This window comes from Anser cygnoides, chromosome 2, assembly GCF_040182565.1.
Source record: "Anser cygnoides isolate HZ-2024a breed goose chromosome 2, Taihu_goose_T2T_genome, whole genome shotgun sequence".
Taxonomy (NCBI): domain Eukaryota; kingdom Metazoa; phylum Chordata; class Aves; order Anseriformes; family Anatidae; genus Anser; species Anser cygnoides.
The window spans coordinates 163,352,331-163,378,153 of record NC_089874.1 but is presented as its reverse complement, the minus strand read 5'-3'; the positions used below and the strand labels follow the sequence as shown (position 1 = coordinate 163,378,153).

The following is a 25,823-nucleotide window of genomic DNA, read 5'->3' as shown; positions in this document are numbered from 1 at the left end:
CCGAGAGCTCTCCCTGCCGGAGCGGCGAGCGCCTGGGCTGCAGCACGGGCAGGCACCCCGGCACCGATCCCAGCCCTGGCCCCGCTCCAACACAACACCGGAGCCTGGGCACCGTGCGGTGGCGGAGCGAGATGCGCAGCACAGGCTGCTGGCGAGGGTCGGATCCAGGCCGCCACGACAGCCCCAGGGCCGGGAGGCAGCGCCGGCTCCCGCGCTTCCCACGGTGAGGCACCGGGCGCTCCCATACCCCTCACTCGGTCGCGCAGCGGCCACCAGCACCTCCCCGCCACCCCGGTGCCACCGCTGAGCGTCCCCAGCTGGTGACAGCCCCGCAGCCCCGTGCCCCGGGGGTGAGCACAGCGTCGGGCAGGGTGGCGCAAGAGGCAGCTCACGGCCCGTGGGCAGGCCGGAGGGCGGCGTGGGACGGTGCGCGGCGGCGGTGGCGTGGCTACGGTGGTGCTTTGAAGATCTGAAGAGCTCCGGAGCAGCCCCGGGGACAGGGAGGGCTCCCAGCACTGGGAGCTGCCAGCCCGGCCTCACCGGGCGCCGAGCTGCTCCCCGCCTCCGCCGGGGGCCGCGGGGCCCCGTGGGCGCTGCACCGGCCGGGCCGGCCCGTCGGGACCCACCACACCTCGCCGCCCCCAGCGCCACCGGGGCACCCGGACCCCGGCCCCCTCCCGTGCCCGCTCCCCTCCCGCAGCACCGGGGCTGGTGCCAGCCGGCGGGGGGGCTCCGCGCGTGGCTCCCCCGGCCCCGTGCGCCCACGCGGAGCTGCCGGGCTGCCCCACCGCGGGGCTCGGAGCGCCACGGACCCCACAGTGACACGCGTGGGGCGGCTGCGAGGGGGCCAGGGAGGGCGGGGGGGGGCCGGGGGGGGTCGGGGGGGGCCGGGGGTCCCAGCAGTGCGGTGGGGATGGGTACGCGCGCCCAGGCCGTGTCGGTGTGCGCGGGCACGCCCGTGGGGCACAGCCACGCGGACACGCGCTGACACGGACACGCGCGGGTGCTCCCCGGACCCGCCCCCGCCCAACCTGGCTCGGCGGGGGCGGGGCTCGGGAGGGGGCGGGGCTTAACGGGCAGGCCGCGCCCCGTTAACCCTTTCCTGCCCGGGGGAGGCCCCGCGCCACCCTCCCCGGCCCCCCCGCCGCACGGCAGCGCGGCCCGGCGCTCCCCGGCCCGGCACGGTTCGGCCCCCCCCGGCACGGCCCCGGGCATGGCGCGGCCCCGCAGCAGCCCCCGGCGCCGGGCACGGCGCAGCTCCCACCGGCACGGCTCGGCTCGGCCCCGACAGCGCTGTCCCGGCGCGCCGCGGCCCCGTCCCGTCCCGTCCCGTCCCGACCCGTCCCGTCCCGTCCCGTCCCGTCCCGTCCCGTCCCGTCCCGTCCCGACCCGTCCCGTCCCGTCCCGTCCCGTCCCGTCCCGTCCCGACCCGTCCCGTCCCGTCCCGTCCCGTCCCGTCCCGTCCCGACCCGTCCCGACCCGTCCCGTCCCGTCCCGACCCGTCCCGTCCCGTCCCGTCCCGTCCCGTCCCGTCCCGTCCCGACCCGTCCCGTCCCGTCCCGTCCCGCCCCGACGCACCGGCGCAGCAGAGCTGGGCGCTCAGGTACCGCTTCCTCTCGGGCTCGGAGCCGCCGCGCAGCCACTCGGAGCCCGCCATCGCCGCGCTCCTGCCGCCGGCTCCGGTCCCGGCCCCGGCCCCGGGGCCGCGCGTGGGACCCGCCCCGCGCCGCCCCGCCTCGCCCCGCCGCGCCGCGCCTCCCGGCGGGCCCGCAGCCGCCCCCCCCCGCGCCCCGGGACCCCCGCGCCCGTCTCGCCCCGCGCCGCCCCCCCCTCCCCGCCGCCCCGGGCACGGGTGGGGGCCCCGCGCCCCGTCCCCGCGCCCCCGGCACCCCCCGGTCACTCCGCCAGCCACATCCCAGGTGCGCACCCGGGGATCCCCGCGCCCCCCCCGGCTGGCTCCCGGGGCGGGCTCCGTCCCGGCCTCGTGCCCCGCACATGCCCCGGTCCCGGCGAGGCCACGCAGGACCCGCGCCAGCCCCGCCAGCAGCAGACGCATGGCTCCCGTGCCCCCCTCGCACCGCAGCGGCAACCCCACGCCGCGTCCGAGTGCCCCCCGGCGCAGCACGGGCGCCCCTCTGTGCCCCCCCGGCACGCGGGGGCGAGCGGAGCTGCACCGGGGGCGACCCCACGGGGACGGCAGCCCCTGACTGGGGGGATGCCACCGGACCCCCAGCACCTGCCTCGCCACTCGCAGCAGCAGCAGCAGCAGCAGCAGAGGCGGCGCAGCATCGTCGGGCCCTGCCTCGCCGGAGACCGCCGCGCTGCGCTCTGCTCCGCGCGCTCCCGCATCTGGAGGGGAGCTGTGGGACGCGGTGACTCACACAGCCCAGGGCCGCTGCCAGACCCGGCTCTTCCTGCCCCCGGCCGGCCGCTGCCGCCACGGACGAGCCCACCCTGGGGCTCACCCGGGGGTCCCCTACGTCCCGGAGCCGCTGCGTGCCAAGAGCTCGCAGCGGGACCAAAGGGCCTGGCCTGGCAGGCATGGCACGGCACAGCACGGCACGGCACAGTGCGGGGAGTTAGGGGGCCGGGGGCCGCTGCCGCCCCCACCGCCCCGTACCAGGAGGGGGCCGCAGCCCGGCACGGCCCCGCCAGCCAGCACAAGGGGAGCACCACACCGTGGGGCTGCAGTGCAAGAGCGGCTCACGGGGTAGGGCCGGGCACCGCACGGGCCAGCCCCACGGCTCTGCCCCACGGATCAGCCCCACGTGCCGCTCGCATCCCATCTGTGCTGCCGAGATAAGGGGCAGGAGGGGACCGATTGCACACGGGACGGGCAGGGCCGGGGCGATTAGCACCAGGGGAGCCGGAGCAGGAAACACGGCTGGGACGCAGGCTGTGTGCTTTCTTTGGGGCGCCTGCGCTGCTCCCCCTGCGCTCGCCCCGCTCGGGACCCCAGCCCCAGCCGATGGGACCCCGACAGGCTCCAAGCTGCGGCGCTGGGGCTGGGGCTGAGAACAGCAGCTGGGGCTGAGCACCCGCACGCCAAGGGGGGAGAGCCCCCATGTCCTGCCCCCCCTCGTGCCACGGCCCCATGCCACCGTGCCAGGGAGCCTCGCCTGCTGCCGAGCGCAGGCAGCAGCTGCCAGCCCGGCCCCAAGCCGCAGCCTTCGCCATTTCCTGCGAGGCCGGTGACTCATCAGTGAGGCCGAAGCCAGCGGCAGCGCCCGACCCCCCCCTTTGGCCCCCGGCCTGGCACAGCCGCAGCCGCAAGGGCTGTGGAAAAGCTGAGTGGAGAGGCCGGGCGGGAGGATGGGGGTTCCCAAGCCTCTCTGGGGGCCTCCTCCACCCACAGCCGCCGCTGCGGCGGAGGCCACGAGCAGCCTCTGGCAGCCTTGGTAACAGGAGCCAGGCCCAAACAAACAGCCGGCATCCTGCTACCGAAACCAGCGCGCCGTCCCGCTGCCGCCGGCTGCTCCACTGCCACCAGAACCTGCACGCGCTCCTGCAGCTGCTGTGCCGCGGCCCCCAGGGTCCCCTCCCAAGCCTGCCGCCCTTCCCGGTGCTGCCTCATCGCCCCCAGGCCCCTGCCCCAGGCGAGGGGACCTGTAGCCCCCCAGGGCCACAGCTCTGGCCCCACTTGATGGGCTGGGGGCTGCTGCTGCCCCATTCTGCCCCAGGGATCCTGCGCCCGGCTCCAAGAGAGGGCTCGGAGGGGCCCTCACCTCTCCGCAGCGGTGTAGGACGGGGGTTGCTCAGCCCTGGGATGGGGATGGGGGGAAACGAGGCACGAGCAGAGCAGGGGCGCAGAATCCTGGGTAAACGCCCCGACACTGTGCCAGTGGCACAACGGAGAGCAGGCAGGAGTGCAGTGGGGCAGAGCCCCACGGATGCCCCGGCAGCGTCCCCGCCCCACGTTATTCCGGGAACAATGCTCAAAAATAGCCCCAGCTCCCCGCAGGGCGTCCCCACCGAGTGGCACCACGGTGGCGTGGGGACCGCGGGACAGAGACCCCAGGCACGCCGGGGCACTGGGACGGGGACGAGGGCGCACAGGGACGGCGCCGTGGGGCGGGAGCGGGGACACCCGGCGCGGGGGCGCAGGCAGGGCCGGGTGGGATGATGGAGCCCAGCAGCTGCGACCTTGGGGGTGCCCTTTGGACAGCACTGGGCAGGTGCCAGGGACAGCAGCCCCGGGGGGGGGGCCGCGCTGCGCCAAGGTGCCCTGCTCGCGCTGGCGGCAGGGAGAAGAGGAGGCCGCGGCATCTCCCTGCACAGGCAGCCCGCGTCACCAGCTGCAAGACTGCGGTTTCGCGAGCGCCAGCACCAGGGCACCGCGGCCCGGCTGCCATGGCAATGTGGGTCGATGCCTGGCCCTGATGCCGGTAGCGTGACAGCTCCGAATGCCGTGCACAGATCGACGGAAACCACAGCCAACGCCCTGGAAAGAGCAGCGGGGGGGCTGAGACCACAGCCTGCATCCCCCCCACGTCCGTCAGCCCTGCGGGATGGGCAGGAGCGGCTGCAGGCGGCTGCCCCAGCCACAGGCACGGGGGTCTCACAGGACCTGTCCCCCACCAACCCCTCACAATTCCCCGGGGCAGACGGTGCCATGGGTGCAAGGGGATGCGTGAGGAGAGCCCCGGCACGCGAGCGCAGCGGTGCTGAGCCACTGACCGCAGCGGCTGACCGGCCTCGCTGCAGCCAGCCCAGCCCTTCTGCGGCACAAGCGTGCCGCACCGCGGGCAGCCGTGCCAGGACCCCCCCACCGGGCGGCTGCGCCCTTCAGACGCTGCCAGCATCCTCCACGCGGGGCACGGTGCCAGCATCCTCCAGCGGGGCGGGGGGGGGGTCTGTGCCCGTGTTTCGTGGGGGGGCAATGGGGAGGGGGGGCTCCGTGAAGCCACCAAACGGCCTGCGCAGGGGCAGCCCCCCCCCCCATCACTTCCAGCAGCACCGGGGTATGACTGGGACCCTGCAGCCCCCTGGACGGCCCCATGGCGGGGGCAGACATGCCGAGGACCCCCCCGGCGGGCAGCCCCGAGCCGCGCAGGCGTGGAGCTGGCGCTCCCCAGCGCCCCTCTGTCACCAGAGCCCTGTCCCCGAAGGCATTTGGCACCTCGGCGCCCCGGGGCAGCACCTGCCGCCTGCCCGGGGCCGGCACCGGGCTGCCGGGAACGGCCGGGGAGGGGCCGGGCTGGGGACACGGGGGGACACCGGGGGCGGGGGGGGGGCGCTCGGCATCGCCCCCCCCGGCCCGCGGAGCGCCCGCGCCCCCCCCCCAGCCCCCCGCGGCGGCCCCGCCGCCCCCGACCCCCCCGCGCCGCCGCCCGCCCCGACGGCGCGGCCGGGCCCTCCCCCGCCGGGGCTGGGCCGGTGCCCGGGGGCGGGGCGAGGGGCGGCGGCGGGCGGCGGAGCCCCGGAGCCCCGCGGCTCGGCAGCCCCGGGCCGGGCCGGACTCACCTGCAGCGGGCGGCTCGGCGCGGCGCCGCCAGTACCAGACCAGGGCGAGCGACACGGCGTGCCCCGCCGCCACCAGCGACGGGAACAGCGACCCGGGGTCGTCCATGCGGGCGCGGCTCCGCGGCACCGCCCGCCCTCCGGCTCGGCTCGGCTCGGCTCCGCGGGGCTGCCGGGCCCGGCGGGGCTGGGAGGCGCCAGCGCCCGCCCCCCCGGGGCCGCTCCCGCTCCGCCTTAACCCCTCCCGGTGCGCGGCGCGGAGCCGCCTTCCCCCCCGCCGCACCGGCGGGATCGGGCCCCGCGGGGGCGGCCCCGGGCCCGGCGCCAGCCCCTGCCCCCGGCCCGCGCCCCCCCACTCCCGCGCCGGCCTTTGGGACCGCGGGCGGCGCCGCCCCCCCCCGGCCCGGCGCGGCGCGGCCCGGCCCGGCCCGGAGCGGCTCTCGCCTACCCGGCACGACCTTCATGGGCAGCGCGGAGCGAGGCGCAGCGGCTCCGCCGGTCAGCCCGCGGGGGAGGGACGGAGGGAGGGAGGCAGCGGGCGGGCGCCGATATAAATAACCGGGGTCCGTCACGGCGCCCGAGTTAGAACATGACACGGCCGGGGGCGGGACGGCCCCGGCCCCCGGCCCCCGGCCCCCGGCGAGGGGCGAGCCGCCGGCCGCAGGGGGTTAACGGCCCGCGCGGCGGAGCCCCCTGCACCGGCCCGACGGGGCGGCCGCCGCCGCCGGGGGACGCGGGGCCGGGGCCGGGGCCGGACGTTGTGCCGCCGCTTCCCCGCTCCCCCCGCCGCCCCCCGACGGCGCGGCCCCGTCCCCCCGCCGCCGGCTCCAGGCCGGGTTTTCCCGCACCGACGGCCCCGAGCGGGAGGAAAACCCGGCTCCGGAGCCCCCGGTGGCGGAGCGGCGCCTGCCCGGTCCCGCTTCCCACCAGGTGTCGGGCACAGACACGGGCACGAGCACGGACACGGGCACGGACGGCGCCGGCTGCGGCCGGGGGCCTGCCCCCGCCCTGGCACTGCCCCGCGCGGGGACGCGCCTCGGGCACGCGCGGCCGGTGGCGGGCAGGGCAGCGCGCCCGGTCCCCGCGGCCCACGTTGCCCACGCGTGCGGGCGGCCCCCCCCGGCCCCCCCGCGCTGACTCACGGCCTGGCCGGGGCGCGGGCTCGGCCCCTTCCTGCTGGAAACTTGGAGCGGCCGCGGCCGCGGGGCTGAGTCACGGGCGGCGGCACGGGGAGGGCGAGCGGCCGGCACCGCGGCCTCGGGGCGCAGCTGCCCCCGGCCCCCCCGCCGCGGATGCCCCGCGGCCCCCGCCGGATCCAGCTGCCGCCGCGCCCCCCGGCCGCGGATCGGGTGTCGGCATCGCGTGTCCGCGGGGCGGGGGGGCGCGGCAGCCCCCTCCCCACCAGCCGCCCCGTCCGCCCCAGCTGCCGCCGTCCGTCCCCGGGCTCGGCCCCGCGGCAGCGCCGAGCATCTCCCGCTGCGGGACGCGGCGCCAGCCCCCCCCCCCGCCCCGGCCCAGCCCCTCCGTGCCCGGAGGATCCCCCCCGGCAGGGCCCGCAGCCCCCCCCCCGACCCTCAGGAGCCCCGCCGGGCCCCCGGGTCCCCGCGTCCCCATCCCCGCTCCCCCCGTCCCCACGCGCGTCCCCATCCCCGCGGGTGCCCTTTGGCCGGGCGGGGGGGTGGGAGGAGCCACCCCCTCTCCGGGATGGGAAGGGGGGCACGGCCGGCACCGGCACCGGCACCCGCGCTGCGGAGCCCCCCCCGTGGGCAGCGGGCCGGCGCCCCCCCTCCCGGCCCGGCGCGGGGTCCCACGCGGGTCCCCCCTCCCCACGCGGCTGCCGGGATCTACCTGGGGCCGGGCCGGGCCGGGGGCCCTCCCGGGCCACCCCCCCCGCGGCGGCGGCGGGCTCCACGTGCTGCTCGCCCTCCTCCTTCCTCCGGTACAGCCGGGAGCCGGGGGGCTCCTCGCGCGTCCTGCCGGGGCCGGGGGGCGCGGCGGGGCGGCGGGCGGGCGCGGGGGGCGCGGCGGGGCGGCGGGTGCGCTGCAGGGACAGCGGGACGATGTCGGGCGGCAGGCGCAGGAACTGGCGCAGGTAGGCGATGCCCTCGTCCGTCAGGTACCAGTAGTAGTGCCGCCAGGCGAAGGTCTCCCGCACCAGCCCGCGGGAGCGCAGCGAGCCCATGGCGCGGATCACCTGCACCGTGGGCACCCCGGGCAGCTGCGGGTGGCAGCGCCGCGGCCGCCGCTCCTTCTCGGCCACCAGCACGCCCTCGCGGAACAGCAGCTCCAGGATGGCGCGGAGCCGCTCCAGCGGCATCAGCATCCCGGCCACCATGGCTCGGCACGGCTCGGCACGGCTCGGCACGGCCCCGCACGGTTCTGCACGGCCTGGCACGGCGCGGCACGGCCCGGCTCGGCACAGTCCGGCACGGCCCGGCGCGGTTTGGCACGGCCCGGCCCGGCTCGGCGCGGTTGCTCGCTGCGCGCGGCGGGGCAGACTGGCGGCGGCTCCACCTCCCGGGCTGGGCGCGGGGGGGGCCGGGGCACCCGCGGCTCGGCGGCGGCCCTGACTCAGCGGCCCCTCCCCGGCCCCGCGCAGCCCCCCCGGGCCGGCCCCGCGGCTCCCCCGGCCCGCCCCGACCCACCGGGCCGGTTCCCCGCGCCGTGGGAACCCCCGCGGGACGCGGCCCCGGGGGAAGGGCGGCGGGGGGCGGGGGTCCCGGGGCCGCCGGGCCGCCACCTGCCCGGGGACGTGGCCCCCGCGCCCCCCCCGCCCCCGTCGCCATGGCGAGGAGGAAGAAACAGGCGGGGGCGGCCCCGCCCCGCCGCCCCCCCAGCCCCGCCGGGCCGCATCGCCGCGCACCGGGGCCGCGCACCGGGGCCGCATCCTGCCAGCGCCACTGTTTGCTCTGCTGCTGTTTGAGCAGGGCCGGGCCCGCCGCGGGGGGAGGTTCCCGGGGCGCGGGGGGGGCTCCCCCGGGCCGGGCCGGGCCAACCGGAGTCCCCGTGTCCCGTGCCGGGATCCCCCCCCGTGTCCGCGCTGCCTGTCCCGAAGGCTGGCAGCTGGGGGGCTTTGGGGGGAGGGACGCCAGAAGCACCCCCCAGGCCCGGTGACGGGCGCAGCCCCGCGGTGCCAGCCCTGGGGCACCCCGTGCGGGGTCTGGGACCGGGTGCGGTGCGGAGCCCCCACGCCACGTGCCCCGGTCACTTCCCCGCCTGGCATCACACGCCCCACGCCAACCAGACACCCGGCCCCCCCACCGGCCTGCGGGGAGCCCCCCGGGCTGAAGGAGTCCCGCAGCAAAGCGACCCAAGGACGGGCGTCCCGCCGGCCCCACGCGGGACAGGGACGTGAGGACAGAGCCCAGCACGGCTCCAGGGTCAGGCCAGGCTGGCACAGGATCCGGCCGGAGGAACGAGGAACCCCTGGTGGCGGCACACGGCCGGGGGCCTTGGGGACACCGCGGTGCTGGGGATGGCACCAGCGGGAGAAGCAGCAGCGAGCCTGGTGCCCCGGGTCCTGCGAGCCGTGCCCTGGGGAGCAGAGCAGCGACGGGGGCCAGCAGTGGTGGGGGGCGAGGATGGGCACAGGCGGGGGGCCAGGGGTCTGCACCCTGCTGTGCTTGGCCCTGTGCAGCAGCGAGCAAGGAGGCGAGCGCAGCCCTGGGCACGGGCAGCGTGGCACAGAACGCCATAGCAGCCGTGGCACAAATCACTGCAGGGGCTCTCGAAGCCCCTCACCCGTGGGCAGTGGGACTGGGGTGCACGGCCCGGCCCCACCCGCTGCAGCTTTGGGCACCGACCAGCACCCCCGGCAGGCTCGGGAGCTCCAGGGGCGGCGTTCGGGGAGGACCCGCACCCCTCACGTGCAGCCATGGGGATCACCCCTAGCCGCGTGCCCCCACCGCAGACCCCTCCATCTGGCTCAGGAGTGACGGGGCCCAGAGCCGTGGCACCGCGCTCCCCGCTCCACCCGGCTTCCCCCCCGGGGCAGGGACGGCGACAGCAGCCGTCACGCCACCGCCAGCACCGCGTCACCTCCGCAGCTGCGCCAGACCCCAGGGCAGGGTCCCCACCCGGCAGCCCCCAGGCTCCCCCGGCAGGGCAGGGAGAGGCAGGGACGCGGCACCGCGGCAGGCAGCCGGCCCCCTGCATGCAAATCCCCGCGCCGCCCGCAGCGCTGCTCCCTCTGTGGTGCCACGGGGGGGGGGGGGGGGGGGCACGGATCTGTGGACACCCCCCCCATGCTGGCTCCCACCCCGGGTGCCCCCAGCCCTGCCCATGCCGGGCACAGCAGAGGGGACAGCGGGGACAAGATGGGGCACGGGCACGGCACGGACCTGGGGGGACAGGATGGGACAATGCACGTGGGTGCTGTGCTCCTCGCTGCAGCCGCCAGCAGCGGCCTCCCCGTGCACAGCACCCTCGGCCTCCCCACGCAGCTGCCTCCTGTCCCACGCAGCCACCAGCACCGGCCCACGGCCCCCCCAGGCAGCACCGGGTGCCCTGTCCCCACGTTGGTGGCACAGGGACAGCTGGGGGACGTGCTCGCATCCCTCGGCCGGAGCATCCCCCCAGCCCCCCCCGGCCCCCTGCCCAGTGACTGCAGCATGCCGGGAAGTGCCGAGTCAGCGCCCGCCGCAGCGACCCACTGTGCTGTGACAGCGGAGCCAGCTCCGGCTGCTCCATCCCGCCGGGGACACCGGGCACGGTGCCGGACCCCTCCCCGCCTCCCCCCAACCCATGGCTGGGGGTCCGGGCAGGCTGCAGCCCCACGGCGCTGTGGGGCAGGCGGGTGGGCAGCGGGGGCCCCGGCCGGCAGCCCCTGGCCCCAGGCCCGGAGCCGGTGCCCCTGGGGGCTGGCGTTGCCGCAGGGCTCCCCTGCCGAGGCAGGAACAAAGGCGCCGCTGTTCGAAGGGCGCTGCGGCCGAGCCAAGCGGCCCGGGAGCCCCGGGGGGATTAATGAGGACGGGGCCCGCGGGGGTCCTGTGGCCATGCCCGTTCTCACCATAAATCTCCCCGCTGGCAGCCCGGGAGCTGCAAGGGGGGGAAGGGACGGGGGGAACAGAGCCCAACCTCTCCCTGACCCTGGCCGGGGTCCGAGCCAGCGCGGCCCCAGCCCCAGCGCCGCGGCTCGTTAGCGTAATTGGCCGTGCAGTGGCCGCATGCCCGCTGCGGCAGCTTAGAGGGGACAGGAGCACGCGGTGCGGCAGCCCCGTGACGAGCATCCGCGGGGCCCGTTACTCACGCCCCAGCGCACCGGCTCTGCGGCATGGCACGGCACGGCACAGCCCCCCCGCCCCTGCCCCCAGCACCTCCCCGAGCCCCTCTCTCGTGCCGCAGGCAGCGCGCCGGTGCAGCCGAGCGAGCGCTGGTGCAGCAGCGGCCCCAAGCCCCCCGCCTGCAGGCTCAGGCACCCAGCGAGCCGGGGGCTGTCCTGTGACAGTGACCGTGCCCCCCCGGGGGACAGCCCTGCCCCAGGCTGGCCACAGGGCCCCCACTCCACAAGGCGGTGGTATTGCTGGGGACTGCAGAGCCGCACAGATGGGGCAGGTGCCCAGCATCCCACAGATCCCCTGCCCCACCGCACACCTGGCACCCCACACGTCCCCTGCCCCACTGCAGGGCATCCAGAGTGGGTGCTGAGCACCCTGCGTGCCCCCAGCCCCACTGCGTGCTCAGTTCCCCTACACCCCAGCCCCACTGCAGAGCACCCAGGGCAGATGCTGAGCACCGCAGGTGCCCCCACACCACTGCAGAGCACCCACAGTGGGTACCGAGCCCCACGCACGCCCCCAGCCCTACCGCAGAGCACTCAGAGCGGGTGCCCAGCACCCCAATTGCCCCCAGCCCCACCGTGGAGCACCCAGGGTGGGCACTGAGCACTTTGCCTGCCCCCAGCCCCACCGCGTGACAAGCTCCCCATACACCCTAGCCCCACTGCAGAACGTCCAGGGAGGGTGCTGAGCCCCCACACACACCCCCAGCCCCACTGCAGAGCATCCAGGGTTGGCGCTGAGCCCCCCACACACCCCCAGCCCCACTGCGGAGCATCCAGGGTCAGTGCCGAGCCCCCACACACACCCCCAGCCCCACTGCAGAGCATCCAGGGTTGGCGCTGAGCCCCCCACACACCCCCGGCCCCACTGCGGAGCATCCAGGACGGGTGCCGAGCCCCCCGCACGCCCGGCAAGGTGACCCCGGCCGGTACCTTTGAGCGAGATGATCTCGTGGTGGATGGAGCGGGACGTGTCCATGGCCCGGCTCGGCTCGGCCCGGCGCTGCGCCCCGCGCCCCCCCCGCACTTATGGGGCGGCCGCAGCCAATCAGGGCCGGTCCGCCCCGTCCGGTGCGCCGGGAACGGGCAGCTCCTGCGGCAGCCCCGCCCCCGGCACGGCTCGGATCGGCACGGCTCGGCACGGCACGGCTCGGATCGGCACGGCACGGCGCCGCCATCCGCACCTGCTGCGCCACAGCCCCCCCATCCCCACGCACTGCAGCGCAGCCCCCACCAGCGCAGCCCCCCCCCCCCGACCCAGTAACGCCTCGCCCCCCCCCATCACGGCGCAGCCCCCCCCGCACAGCCCCCTCCCCGCGGGGCCACCCCCCGGCACCGGGCCTGGGCAGCAGCACGGAGGCCGCAGTCCCGTCCCCCCCCCGCTGCCAGGACCACCGGCACGGCTGGGGGGGAGAAGGGGAGGGGGGCACCTACGCAGCCCCTGCCGCGGGCAGAGCCGAGCCGCAGCCCCAAGGAGCCGCCGCCAGCCCCACCGCGCTGCGGCCGGTGCTGCCCGTGCCCGGGGGGGCCGGGGGCCATGGGGTGCCCACGCGGTGCCCCCCCCGTGCTCCCGGCTGGGCGGCGATAACGGCAGCAGCCAGCAGCCGCCGGCACCCGGGCACGTGTCCGCGGGGCAGGGACGGCGCCATGCGGCACCCGCGGCATCGACGCCCGCGGCACCGCCGCCGCCCCGTCCTGAGGGCTCGCTCACGGGCACCCTGCGACCCGCGGCGGGGCTGCCGCTGCCAGCCCTGCTGCCCTGGGGCTCTTTGTGCCGCGCGAGGGCGGCTCAGGACGTGGGGTGCCGGCGGCGGGAGGAACGCGCTGCACGCCCCCCCCGCGGCACAGGCACCGGGGCCAGGCCTCCCCAGGCAGCGCGGCCGCCCCTGCGCAGCAGCGAGCGCGGCGCCCGGCCAACGGCAGCTCCGTCCTGCTGCCGGCGTGCTCCAGCTTTTATCCTTACACGGCCGCCTGCGCCCGTCTGCTGCGCTTCGCCGGGGGGGGCACGAGCCCAGACGCGGCCCCACGAGCGCGGGACACGGGGAGCTGCCCCCAGCCCCCCGCCGGTGGCCGCGGTGCCCACGCATGGACACCGAGCACGGGGACACCGAGCCCCCCGGCCACAGGGCTGGGCTGGGGCTGGGGCTGGCGCGGGGCCGTGCCCGCGGCCGCTCGCTGCGGTGCCCGCGGGGATGCAGCCGGCGCTGCCTCTGGCTGGGACCCGGGGCCGGCGCGCGCCAGTGTCGCCAGCCCAGGCGGAGCTGACAGGTACAGGCGGCGCCGGCGGGCTCCGGGCCAAGCCGTCTGCTGCTCGCTCGTGGTGTCAACACTTTTTGCAGAGCCCCGAGGCTCGGCTGACGCTTCCCGGCTTTGCCAGCAGCTCTGGGACAGCGGCGCGTGCAGTGACCCCGCTGGCTGCGGGGAAGTGACCCGTCCCAGCGCCGGGGCAGGGGTCGGCACCCAGACCCCCCCACCGGCGCCGACAGCGGGACCCGGGGCACCCCGGGGTCCCCGAGCTGTGCAGTGTCGGGGGGACCCCAAGGCTGGGACGGGCCCTGAGCCGCTGGCCCCAAGCACACAGCCACACACAGGCAGGGGCCCCTCCGTGCCCCCCCCGAAAGGACACCCGCTGCGGCCGCCAGGATGTTGGCCAGGATCCCACCCCGGTGGTGCCGCACGCACAAGGATAAAAAGCCCCTGGGGCGCGGGGACAGACAGACGGCACGGGGACAGCCCCCGGCGAGGGCGGCAGCGCAGCTGGGGCTCGGCCGTGCGTGGCCCCCCCCGGCCCCCCGCGGGGATCCCCGGCCCCCGCAGCCGCGGTGACGTGCCGGGGTCAGGCAGCGCCGGCCGCGCTCGCGCCCCTTGTAAGGGCATGGCTGCTCCGAGCCGGCGGCCGCGGCACCGCCACCGCGCTGGGGGGCCCGGGGGGCCCGCGGCGGCCCCAAGCCCCCGCCCCGGACCCTGCGCCCCCGTCCCCACCCCACGGCCACCCCCTGACCCCATGCACCCCACACCCGGGGTGGGCAGGGGGGGTCTGGGTGCCCCTGGGGTGCCGACACTGACCCCCCACGCACCCCCCACGTGCCCCACGCACCCCCCCACGCACCCCCCACGCGTGCCCACCCCTGCCACGGGGCCGCGGGACGCCGCACCGTGCCCACCGAGCGGGGCTCCGCGTGGGGGCACAGCCCCCCCTCCCCTCCCCCCCCCGTCCCGCAGCTCTGCCCCGGCGCTCAGCCCCACGGCGGCCCCTGCTCGGCGCGCCCCGGCCCCCCACGCGGAACACCCGTGGGGCCCGGCGCTACCTTTGTAGCGCTCCCGCACGTCCTCGTAGGCCTGGATGAAGTCCTGCTCCTCGGGGTTGGGGGGCAGGCTGCCCAGCTCGTACGTGGCCATGGCCGGGCCGGGGGCGGCGGGGGGGGGGCGCAGCCGCGTGGCCGCGCCGCGTGGGAGCCGTGGGAGCCGCGGGAGCCCCGCGCGGCCCGGCCCGGCCCGGCCCGGCCTTAAGGGAAGCGGACACGGGGGGGGCGGGGGGCGGCGGAGCGGCGGCGGGGGGCGGGGCGCGGGGCGGGGGCAGGGGGCGGGAGGGGCGGGGGGCGAGGGGGGGCGGGGGGGGGCGACAGGGGACGGGACCGGGACAGGGTGGGGCTGGGGGACAGGGGACGGGGGACGGGGGACGGGGCCGGTGAGAGGGACGGGACGGGGGGGCAAGGGACGAGGGATGGTGCGGGGCTGGGGGTGCGGGTGACAAGGGACAGGACACGGGGACAGGATGGGGCTGGGGGGACAGGGGACAGGGGACAGGTGAGAGGGACGGGACGGGGGACACGGGAGGGACGGGGGGACAGGACAGGACGGGGGGATGAGGGACGGGACGGGGGGTTAGGATGGGGGGACAAGGGAGGGACAGGATGGGGGGTGAGGGACAGGACGGGGGGCAAGGGAGGGACAGGGGGACAAGGGACAGGACGGGGGGACAATGGACAAGGGATGGTGGGGGGCTGGGGGTGCAGGTGACGACGGACAGGACACAGGGACAGAATGGGGCTGGGGGGACCGGGGACAGGACACAGGTGAGAGGGACAGGATGGGGGGACAGGACAGGGGGACACGGAACAGGATGGGGGGACAAGGGATGGTGTGGGGCTGAGGGTGGAGGTGACAAGGGACAGGACCTGGGGACAGGATGGGGCTGGGGGGACAACACAGGTGGCAAGGGACAGGACGGGGGGACAAGGGACAGGACACAGAGCACGGGTGACAGGGGATGGTGTGGGGCAGGGGGTGCAGGTGACAAAGGACAGCAGGGGACGGGGCCACAGGTGACAAAGGACGGGGGACGGGGCCGCAGGTGACAAAGGACGGGACGGGGCCGCAGGTGACCAAGGCTGGGACACGGTGAGGAGGGACAGGATGGGGCTGGGGGGTGACAAGGGACAGGATGGGGCTGGGGGGTGACAAGGGACAGGATGGGGCTGGGGGCGGAGGTGACGAAGGATGCACAGGAGCCGGGGTGCAGGTGACAAAGGATGGGACAGAGGACACGGGTGGGAAGGGACAGGGTGGGCACAGGTGACAAGGAGTGGTGTGGGTCTGGGGGTGTAGGTGACAAGGGACAGGACATGGGGACAGAAGGGGGCCAGGGGGACAGGGGACAAGGGACAGCACCAGACAGGGGTCACAGGCGACAAGGGATGGGACAGGGATGTAGGTGACAAGGGACGGGACACAGAACACAGGTGACAAGGGGCAGGACATGGGGACAGGTGACAAGGGGCAGGATGGGGCTGGGGATGCCGGTGACAGGGGGTGACAGGGGCCCAAGGGGTGCCCAGCACCACCAGACACCCGCGGGGAGCACGGAGCCACCGGCGGGTGCAGGATCGGGCCCTGGCCGGCACAGGGACACCCCCACGAGTGGCACCGGCCCTAAAGGCAGAGGAGGCCAAGGGGGGGACGGATAGGGCCAGGAAAAAGGGGGGGGGGGGCAGCAATGGGGGACAATGGGGGCACTGAGAGCTGGGGGGGCTTGGTGCTGCTGGGGGGAACTGGGCACCGGTGGGGGGCACTGGGCACTGGTTGGGGGGGCTGATGGGGGGCACTGGACACCACTGGGGAGCACTGGGAACTAATGGGGGGCACTGGGCAGGGCTGATGGGGGGCACTGGGCACTGATGGGGGCTGATGGGGGGCAATGGGAACTAATAGGGGGCACTGGGCACTGGGGGGGGCCCTGGGCACTAACGGGGCCCCACAGAGCACGTAGGGGTGCCTCCCTGGGGGGGGGGGGGGGGAGCAGGGCTTGGGGGGGGCACGGCTGCTCTCTCACGGTGTGCGCATGGCCCTGCCCCGGGCGCTGCACGTGCACGCCTGCCCCACGCGTGCCCACGCCCCCCCCGGCCCCCACCAGCCCCATGCACGCCCGGTGCCGGATGGCCCAGCCCGGCCCCCCCGCCGCCGCCCCACCCCGTGACTCAGCACCGCAGCGTCACCGCCGCCGCCGCCGCGTCCCCGGCACCCCACAGCACCCCACAGCACCCCACAGCACCCCACGGCCCCCCCGCACCCAGCCCCTGGGGTCTGGCTCTGCCCCCCCCAGCAGGACCCTCGGACCCCCAACGCGGAGCCCTGGCAGAGCCCCGCAGCCCCCAAATGGGGGGTCCTGGGGGGGCCAGGACCCCGGGACCCCCCCCGAGGATTGCCCCCCCGGGACCCCGTCAGCAGCGGGGACCCCAGCGCGGCGGCGGTGCTGGGCTCAGCCCCGAGGCCGTGGGGCCGAGGCCGGGGGGGGGCAGCGGGGGGGCGGCTGCTAAATCGGGGAGGAGGACGGGCGGCGGAAACAATGCGGGCCCATAGCTGGCAGGGCGCGGGGCCCCCGGCGGGGGGTGCGGGGGGGCACGAGCCCCCCCGGGTGTGTGTGCGCCCCCCCAGCCACAGGGACGGGGCCCCCGGCAGGGACACGGCGCCCACCAGGAGCGGCCCCCCCGGCACAAGGGGGGGGGCACGGGGCCCGCTTCGCCACGGCCGTGGGGGCACGGGGCTGCGGTGCCAGCAGCGAGGGCACGGGGACGGCCCCCCCCGGGGGGGGCACCACGGAGCGAGGTCCCCGGGGTGTCCCCGGGGTGTCCCCAGCAGCCGCGGGGCCGGGACACGGAGGCGCCGCCTGGGCCCGCGCCCCCCCGCCGAGGGTCTCGGTGCCGGGCTCCCCCCCCCGGCCCCCCCCGCAGCCCGGCCCCGGGGGCCCTCTGACGGCGGCCGGGGACACTGCAGGGCCCGGGGACCGGGACGCGGCCGCCAGAGGGGCCTCGGTGTCCCCGAGGGACGGGGACGGGGACAGCCGGGCCCGGCCACACGCGCCCCGCCCGGGTGTCCCCAGCGCTGTCCCCAGGCGCCCAGCAGCGGGGCAGCGGAGGGCTCCCGGCCGGCGCACGCAGCCCCGGAGCAGCGGCAGCCACCTCCTGCCCCGGCAGCAGCCCCTGCACGGGGACATCACGGACACGGTGTGCGGGGGGCAGGCAACACGGCCACCGCAACGTGGGGGGCACGGCACGGCCACACCGACAGCACGGCACGGGGGGCACGGTGTGCTCACTGACACAGCACGGCGGGCACGGCACAGTCACTGTGACAGCACAGCACGGGGGGCACGGCATGACCACCGCCACACGGCACGGCCACAACAGCAGCACGGCACGGGGGGCACGGTGTGCTCACTGACACACCACGGGGGGCACGGCACAACCCCTGCAACACAACATGGCCACAACAACAGCACGGCACAGGGGGCACAGCACAGCCGCGGCGACACTGTGACATGGCACACGGGGCACGGCACAGCCACCGTGACAGCACGGCACAGGGGGCACGGCACGGTCACAACAACAGCAGGGCACGGGGGGCACAGCACGGTCACCATGACACAGCACTGGGGGCACGGAACAACCACTGCAACACAGCACGGCCACAGCAACAGCACGGCATGGGGGCACGGCACAGCCACCTCGACACTGACATGGCACAGGGGGCACAGCACGGCCACAGTGACAGCACGGCACGGCGGGCACAGCGCAGTCACCGTGACACAGCACGGGGGGCACGGCACAGCCACCACGACACTGCAACGTGGCACAGGGTGCATGGCATGGCCACAACAGCACGGCATGGGGGGCATGGCATGGCCACCGTGACACAGCACAGGGGGCATGGCACAACCACCACAACACGGCACAACCACCGTGACAGCACGGCACAGGAGGCACAGCACGGCCACACCAACAGCACGGCACAGGGGGCACGGTGTGCTCACTGTGACACACCACGGGGGGCACGGCACAACCCCTGCAACACGACACGGCCACACCAACAGCAGGGCACAGGGGGCATGGCACAGCCACGGCGACACTGTGACATGGCACACGGGGCACGGCACGGCCACCGTGACAGCACAGCACGGGTGGCATGGCATGGCCACACCAACAGCACGACGCGGGGGGCACGGTGTGCTCACTGACACAGCACGGTGGGCACGGCACAGTCACTGTGACAGCACGGCACATGGGGCACAGCACGGCCACCGTGACAGCACGGCACGGGGGGCACCGCACGGTCACAACAACAGCATGGCACAGGGGGCACGGCACGGTCACTGTGACACAGCAAGTGGGGCATGGCAAAACCAGCACAACGCAGCACGGCCACCGTGACAGCACGGCACAGGGGGCACAGCACGGTCACCGTGACACGACATGGCCACAGCAACAGCATGGGACGGCCACCGCGACACGCTGTCGTGGCACAGGGGACGTGGCACAGCTCGGCCACCCCGACAGGGCGCAGGGGCCGCAGTGCCTGCGGTACGGCACGGCGCAGCTCTGAGCCACGGCATCGTCCCCCTGCTCCCCAGCCCGGTGCTGCCGGTGTCAGCGGTACCACAGAGAGTCACTGAACGTCAGGGACTGGAAGGGACCCTGGAAGATCAGCCGGTCCCATCCCCCTGCCGGAGCAGGAACACCTGGGTCAGGTCACACAGGATCGCGTCCAGGCGAAGAGGAGCAGACCCCACAACCCCCTGGGCAGCCTGTTCCATGTTCTGTCACCCTCACCGTAAAAAAGTTTCATCTCATATTTAAGCTGCACCTCCTGTGTTCCAGCTTGCACCCACTGCCCCTTGTCCTGTCATCGGGTGTCACCGAGAAGAGCCTGGCTCCGTCCTCCTGACGCTCACCCTTTACGTATTTATAAACGTTAACGAGGTCACCCCTCGGACTCCTCTTCCCCACCCTACAGAGCCCCAGCTCCCTCAGCCTCCCCTCTAAGGGAGATGCCCCGCTCCCCTAACCATCCTCGGGGCTCTGCCGGAACCTCCCGCGGCATCGCCCCCAGACACCCCGCGGCATCGCCCCGTGGCACCGCCGCATGCTGCGGCACAGCCAGGCCTCCTGGCACCGACCACAGGGGCTTGCCCCATGCTGGGCACAACCACCACGCGCGTGTGCAACGGCGCAGCCTGGCACGGCCACAGTCGCCAGCGGTCCCTGCGAGCAGCTGGGTGCATCAGACAGCGCGACCAGACCCCGCCACGACAATACCGGGTCCCCGATGGGGCCGAGCCCTCCCCGGACCCCCACGGGCACTGCCCCGAGACGGTGCCGCCCGTGCCGCCGGCCCTACCTGCGATCCTGATCACCGCCCGCTCGGCAGGGTCCAGCACCGTCCCGTTGCCCGCAGTCGCCTTGGTGCGTTTGGTGCGCTGGTGCTTGGCCAGGTTCCAGGGCAGGGTGTCCCCGGGGCTCGGGGAGCTGCTGCTGCCGCTCGAGCTCTCCTCCGCCATCTCCGCCGGCTGCCGGCACCCCGCCGGCCTCAGCTCCTGCGGCAGAGGGACGGGGTCAGGGCAGGGGGACCTCCGAGCGCCACCAGCCCCTGGCACCGCCGCTCCCAGCTCCGAGGCCTCGGCATGGCTTCTGGGCACGCCCCAACTGCCCCGGCTCGCACCTGCCACCGGCAGCGCCCGCAAAACCCACAGCCGGCCCCGTGCCAAACGGGAGGGAGGCGCGGCCAGGAGGGAGCAGCCCCCAGGTGGGGGCACGGGGAGCAGCTGCTTCGGGTTCCCCCACCAGGAACCGCAGCCAGCCCCCTGGGGTTGCCACATGGGGCAGGGGGCTGGGAATGGGGGACCTGGGGGCACAGGGAGCGCTGCGGGCGAAGCACCGAGCTGTTGGTGAAAGGCACGAGCAGGATGCGGCCACAGCCTCACCCCAGCAAACGCAGCCCCACGCATGATGCACCCCAAGACCCCAAGGCCGGGAGGGGACCGGGGATGCCACCAGGGCGGAGGCTGCACCGGGCCTACCACGGGGAGCACCTGGGGCCACCAGGAGCTGCTGCCGGGGCCCGCTGCAGCCTCGTGGCACCTGGGGAGCGCGGCGCAGGTTGCCAGGCGAGGCCGCACGTCAGGGCTGCCGGCAGCGGGGACGCCTCTGCAGTTCCACCCCCTCACGCAGCGCCGCGAGAAGCCAGCACCGGTTACGTGATCTCGGGCAATGTTTTTCCACCGGAGCCCGCATCGCCCCGTGCCGGGGCCGGGCTGCACCAGCAGGCCAGGAGGAGCGGCCCTGCTGCCCGTACGGTGCCCGGCACCACCAGCACCACGGGGACGGCAGCACCGTCCTCCGCACCCGGCCGTGTGGGGATGGGGACCCCCTGCCCTCCCCGCCGCACCAGGCAGTGCCGCGCTGCTGCCGCACCGTTCCCAGCGGCTGCGGCCGGCTCAGGGCCGGATCCGGAGCACAGCAGCTGGCAGCAGGCACTGGGAGCACCCTCGGGCCTTGGAACCCTCGGGGCTGCGGCGGGCGAAGCTGCTCCCTGCGAGCGCAGAGCCCAGCCCCAGCCCCGCGGCTCCCAGGCCCGGAGGGACGCCCGTGCCCGCAGCGCCCGAGCAGGGGCCGCATGCACAGCGCGGCAGCGCCGCCGCCACCGGCCCCACGGGAACCCCCTGCTCCTGCCCCCTGCAACAGGGCCCTCGGGGGCCTCTCCCCCGCCGGCCGCTGCCCACACGCTGCGGAAGGGCCCCCCCGGGACCCCCGGCACGGCTGATTCACAGCCTCCATACCCTGCGCCTCCGCCGCAGCCCACGGCCCCTCCTGCGCCCGGCAGCGCACCCCCAGCCCCGCGGGGGCTGCAGCCCCCCCCCGGCACCGCCAGGGACTCGGCACGGGGGGGCAGCACGGGACACCCCCGCAGCACAGCCCCTGCCCCCCATCCACCCCCAGCCCCCCACCCCGCACCCCCGTGCACCTCCCGCAGCCCAGCCCCCCGCAGCCCCTGCGGCACAGCCCCCCCCGCCCCGCACCCCCGCTCCCCGCGGCTCCTTCCCCACGCCCGGCCCCTGCAGCAGCCCCGCGCTCGCTGCACCCCCGCCGCCCCCCCCCTTTTTACCGCAGCCCCCGCCGCCCCCCCGCAGCCCCGCCGCCCCCCCAGGCCGGGGGCCGCCCGCACCCACGCGGGACCCACGCGGGGAGGAGCGCCCGTGGCCCCGCTGCTCCCGGCCCCGCCGGCGGCACCGCGCGTGGGCCCGGCCCGGCCGCACTCACCGAGCGCCGCGGGGACCCCCGGTGCGCGCCCGCCGCGGGGGCATCTCGGGGCGGGGGGGGGGCGGCGGCTGCGGCCCGGCGGGGCTCGGGCACCGGCACCGGCACCGGCACCGGCAGCGCTGCGCTGCGCTCCGGCGGGGCCCGGCTCCGGGGGCGGGCGGCGGGCGGGGCCGGGGGGGGCGGGCGGGGCCGCCCCTATCTCGCACCCGCACCCGCACCCGCGGGGCCGCGCACGGCGGGCGGCGAGCGGGGACCGGGGGGTGCGGGGCGGTGAGGGGTAACCGCGACCCCCGCCCGCGGCGCGCCCGGCACGGCAGGGGTTAACCGCGACCCCCCCCCCCCCCCCCGAAGGGCCCCGTCCCCTTTAACCCCTTCCGTGCCGCCCCGCAGCGCGGCCTTGGGGGCTCCCGGGGCTCGTCCCGGCCCCAGCCCGCGGCCCCGACCCGCACCGAGCTGCGGCACGGCCGGGACGGGGGCACCGCACCGGCGGCACCGGGCACCGCGGGGCAGGGCACGGGGGCACCGGGGACGGGGGCACCGGGTGCCGGGGACACGGACACCGGGTACCGGGGTACCCAAGAGCTGGAGCCGCAGGGCCGGGGCCGCACCACCCGCGGCAGCCCCGGGCACCAGCCCTGCACCCGCCGTCCCGCGCCCCGCTGCCTCCCGCGCCCCGTTACCGGGTGCCGCCGCGGCCGGGCCGAGCAGCGCGCCCTGCCACCCGTGCCACCGGTGCCACCATCCCCGCGCGGGCGGCATCAGCCTTCACATGACCCAGTTCCTCTCCCGCCTGGCGCAGCCTCTGTTGGCTCCGGGCCTGTTTACGCCGCGGTGGCACCGGAGCTGAGCGCCCCGGCACACCCGTCCTCCGCAGGAAGGCCCCAGTGGCACCGGGGCACTGCTGGGGTGACCGCAGGCGGCGGTGGCGCAGCGCGGCGGGGGTGTGGGCCCTGTCCCCACAGCAGCCCCGGGCTCCGTGCCCAGCCACGGCCACAGAGCACGGCGAGGTGCCACGGCTGCGCGGCCTTGCAGGAGGCCGGGCCGGTGGGAGCACGGGCAGGCGGTGCCGCCGCGTCCTGGCACCGCGTGAGCCGGGCTGGCGGCACAGGGGCAACACCAGGAGCCCCGGCACAGGCCCCGGCGTGCTGCAGAGGGAGAGGAGCCCGGCCTCTGCTCCGCTGCCTCCGCTCCGCCCGTGGCCCCGCGGCCGGGATGGAGCTCGGCGCCGCCACAGGAGGCAGCGGGCAGGGGCGAGGCGCTGGCAGCCGGCGAGGCCCTGGAGCTGGCACTGTGCCGGGACCGGGGTGGCGCCGGGCGAGGGCGACGCTGCAGGCACGCAGAGCGGGGCCGCGGGGCCCAGGCGTCCGCAGCGCACCCGAGCTCCATGGGCACCAGCAGCACGCAGGCAGCGAGCGTCCACACGGACACTGCCGGCACGTCCGTCTGCACCAGGCACACCCACGTGCATGCAGTGACTGTGTACACGCGTGCACACCCACACATGCACACCCACACATGCATGCACACTCATGCACATGCGCACATGCATGCAAAAACACATGTACATGCATGTGCACCGACACATGTACACGCATGCACACACGTATGCAAACACATGTGCACAGACATACACACACGTACACACACACGCACACACACGCACAAACGCACACACTGAGCCTCGCTGGTTGCAGCACGCAGGCACACACAGATGCAGGTGTGCACACACACACGCATGCACCCACCAGGTGTACAAGGCACACCCATGTGCTTGTGCACGCGCAGCCCCCCCCCCCCCCCCCCCCCCCCCCGGCAGACGCCCTCTCCCCAGCCCCCAGGCACATTCCCTGCCCCTCCCAGCCCTTCCCAGTGCCCCCAGTAGTACCCCCCAGCCCCACGTGCCTGCCCAGTGGTGGCACAGCGCATTCCAGCCCCCGCCCAGCCCCATGGCGCTGCCAGCACCATCGGGGTTAGGGGACCCCAGGGCCACCCCCATGTCTCCCCCCCCAGCTCCCTACCACTGTGTGTGTCCGGTGGCTGCTGCCCGTCCTCGTCCTCGTCCTGGTCCCCGCCGGCCGCTGTCCCCCAGCAGGCGCCGGGCGCTGCTTCGGGCCCCTCCCGCGGCCCCGCTGCAAGGCAAAGCTCTTGGCACGTGCGCCCCCGCTGCTGACGGGGACACAGACCCACGGCACTGCGCGGCACGGCACGGCACCCGTCCGTCCCGCTGCCTGCCCATGGCCTCCCCCTGCACCAGGCAGGGCACGGGCGCTCCGGCCGTGATTACGTGCGGCACCCGGCAGGGGAGAAGGGGGCGATTCCCTTGCCGAGAGCACGGACAAAGGGCCTCATTCAGCACCGCGCTCAGCCCCGCGGGCCCCTCGGGACAAAGGTCCCTCACGCTTGGCACCAGCAGCACCAGGCTCCCCCCGCTCAAGGCCCACGGCCGGCAGGGCCCCATGGGGCACAGCGGGGCTGGAAGGGGGCCCCCAGCCCCACGCGGGACGGGGTGTGGAGCCCCCAGCCCAGCTGCATTTTGGCACCCCGGGGCCGGGCTCCTACCTGCGAGGCTGCCGGCGGCGTCGCGCTTCCCAACTGCTTCCCTGCAGGAGCAAAGCGGGAGCGAGCGGCTCGGTGCTGGCACGTGAGGAGTGCCCCAGCGCCGCTCCCCGCCCCGGATCCCGGCACCCGCCCTGCCCGGCCGGAGCTGGGCACTGGCAGCGCTTCCACGTGCGGATGCGACGCCTGCCCTGGGTCGTGCCCAGGAGGAGCCGGTGCCAGGTCCCGGCGCTGGCGGCACGGGCACGCTCTCGTTCACGCTGCCGGTTGTGCCCACGGTGCCGTGCCCAAGCAGACAGCCCCACCGCCTGTCCCCGGCACGCGCCGTGGGCACGGCCCCGTGGGTTCACCCCAGCACAACCCAGAGGTGCCCCCGCATGGGAGCCGCCCTCCCCCTGCCCACACTGCGGGGTCCCATGGGGTGAGGGGGGGGGGTCGGCAGTCCCCCAGTGCCGCTCACCCTGCAGAGACAGGGAGGGCCAAAAGCTGGGGGCTCCTACGGGAAGGGGCTGCCGCAGGATCGGCGCAATGGGAACGGGGCTCGCCCTGGCGCCGCCGTGCCCCTCGCCCCCGCTGCCGCTCCCCAGCTGGAATCCGGCCCCAGGGAGCTGGGAGGAAAATCCCACGGCCCCGCGCTGCCAGGGGCCGGCTGGGGGCGGCCCCGCGGGGCCATCGTGCCCGTGCCGCCTCCCGCCACGTGTCACCGTGTCCCCATGCGTCCTACCCGGGGGGCGCGGGCACCGCAGCACGAAGAGCGCCCAGAGGCAGAGGGGGCCCAGCACCGACACCAGCACCCAAAGTGCCCGCAGCCACACGGGGTCCCCCGGCGTCCCCGGGCTCGGCGGGGCCATGCGCGAGCCCCGGGAATTCGCGGCCCCGTCCGGCTGCTGCAGGACAGATCCAGATGTGCGGCCTCTCCCCGCTGACTCACTGCGGCCGGCGGGGACGCCTCCAGCTCTGCCGCGGAGCCTTAACCCTCGCGGGGGCTGCGTCGGGGATCCCCCAGCTGCAGGCACTCCCCTGGCCCCTGCGCTCCCCCACCTCCGAATGCCCCCCGGGACAGGCACCCTGCTTGTGGCACGGCTGCAGGGGACCGGATCCTGGCACCGGGAGGGTGCGGTGCGGCCATCCCCTGGCTGTGCTGCCTGCCCCGTGCCATGCCCCCTGTGTCCCCCCCCCAACATCCCCTGGGGCCCCCAGACCCCCTGTATCCCGTGTCCAGCAGCTGCACCACATGGCCCCGTGTCCCCTACATTGCCTGTGTCCCCTACAGCCCCTTTCACCCCCACCCCCGTGTCCCCTGCACCCACTGTCTGCAGGCTGCTCCAATGCGCAGCCCCGTCCCCTGTATCCTTCATGGCCCCAGCACCCCGACATTGCTCATGTCCCCAGATCCCTCACGTCTTGCAAGGAGCCCCCCCATGCTCCTGTCCCCTGCACCCTCTTTGTCCCCTACATCCCCCATGTCCCCCACATCCCCCATGTCCCCACCCCTGGCACTGCTCTGGGGTGCCCCCCGGACAAATACGTCCCCAGGCAGTGGCTCCATGCCCGCAGCCCAGCTCCTGCCAGCTCCAGCAGCACCCACGGCCCCGGCAGTCCCGGCCCTGATTCAGCACCCCCCAGGACCCCCTGGCGCTGGCCTCTGGGGACCGGTGCCCCTTCAGTGGCACCCCCTGGGCACGGGGGAGGAAGGCCCTGCCCCATAGCCAAAGGGACCCCCAATCCCCAAGGGTCCCCACCGCAGACCAGCAGACACCCATGCTGCCCAGTGCCTGGGGCTGTGCCCACCACAGGCACCCTGCCAATGGGCTGGGGGTGGGCAGCGGAGCCCCCCTGAGACCCCCAGGGTGCCACGAGGCCCTGCCAGGGGGGCAAGTACAGGAAGCTGCAGTACAGGCAGGGCACAGGCAGGGTGCAGGCAGGGTGCTCAGGGT

At 76.3% G+C, this 25,823-nt stretch overlaps 1 protein-coding gene across 21 annotated transcripts in view; it reads right to left on the bottom strand.

The window, feature by feature from the left end:
• PLEC (plectin) overlaps window positions 1-24,752 on the bottom strand; it is a 56,974-nt gene extending 32,222 nt beyond the window's left edge. For 5 of the 21 annotated variants that reach the window (XM_066990905.1, XM_066990907.1, XM_066990906.1 and 2 more), the window contains exons 1-4: window positions 24,611-24,752; window positions 23,890-23,930; window positions 23,349-23,459; window positions 19,412-19,607 (exon numbers count right to left, since the gene is read on the bottom strand). In XM_066990905.1, coding sequence (XP_066847006.1) covers window positions 19,412-19,607; window positions 23,349-23,459; window positions 23,890-23,930; window positions 24,611-24,737 — 475 coding nt within the window. In that variant the 5' untranslated portion in view covers window positions 24,738-24,752. Of the gene's footprint in view, window positions 1-1,578; window positions 1,692-5,463; window positions 5,625-5,908; window positions 5,981-7,308; window positions 7,908-11,671; window positions 11,733-14,046; window positions 14,194-19,411; window positions 19,608-21,330; window positions 21,466-23,348; window positions 23,460-23,889; window positions 23,931-24,610 lie in introns of those variants that run through there. The other 16 variants (XM_066990909.1, XM_066990914.1, XM_066990911.1 and 13 more) reach the window with 10 other exon arrangements.
• Between the last annotated feature and the right edge of the window lie 1,071 nt (window positions 24,753-25,823).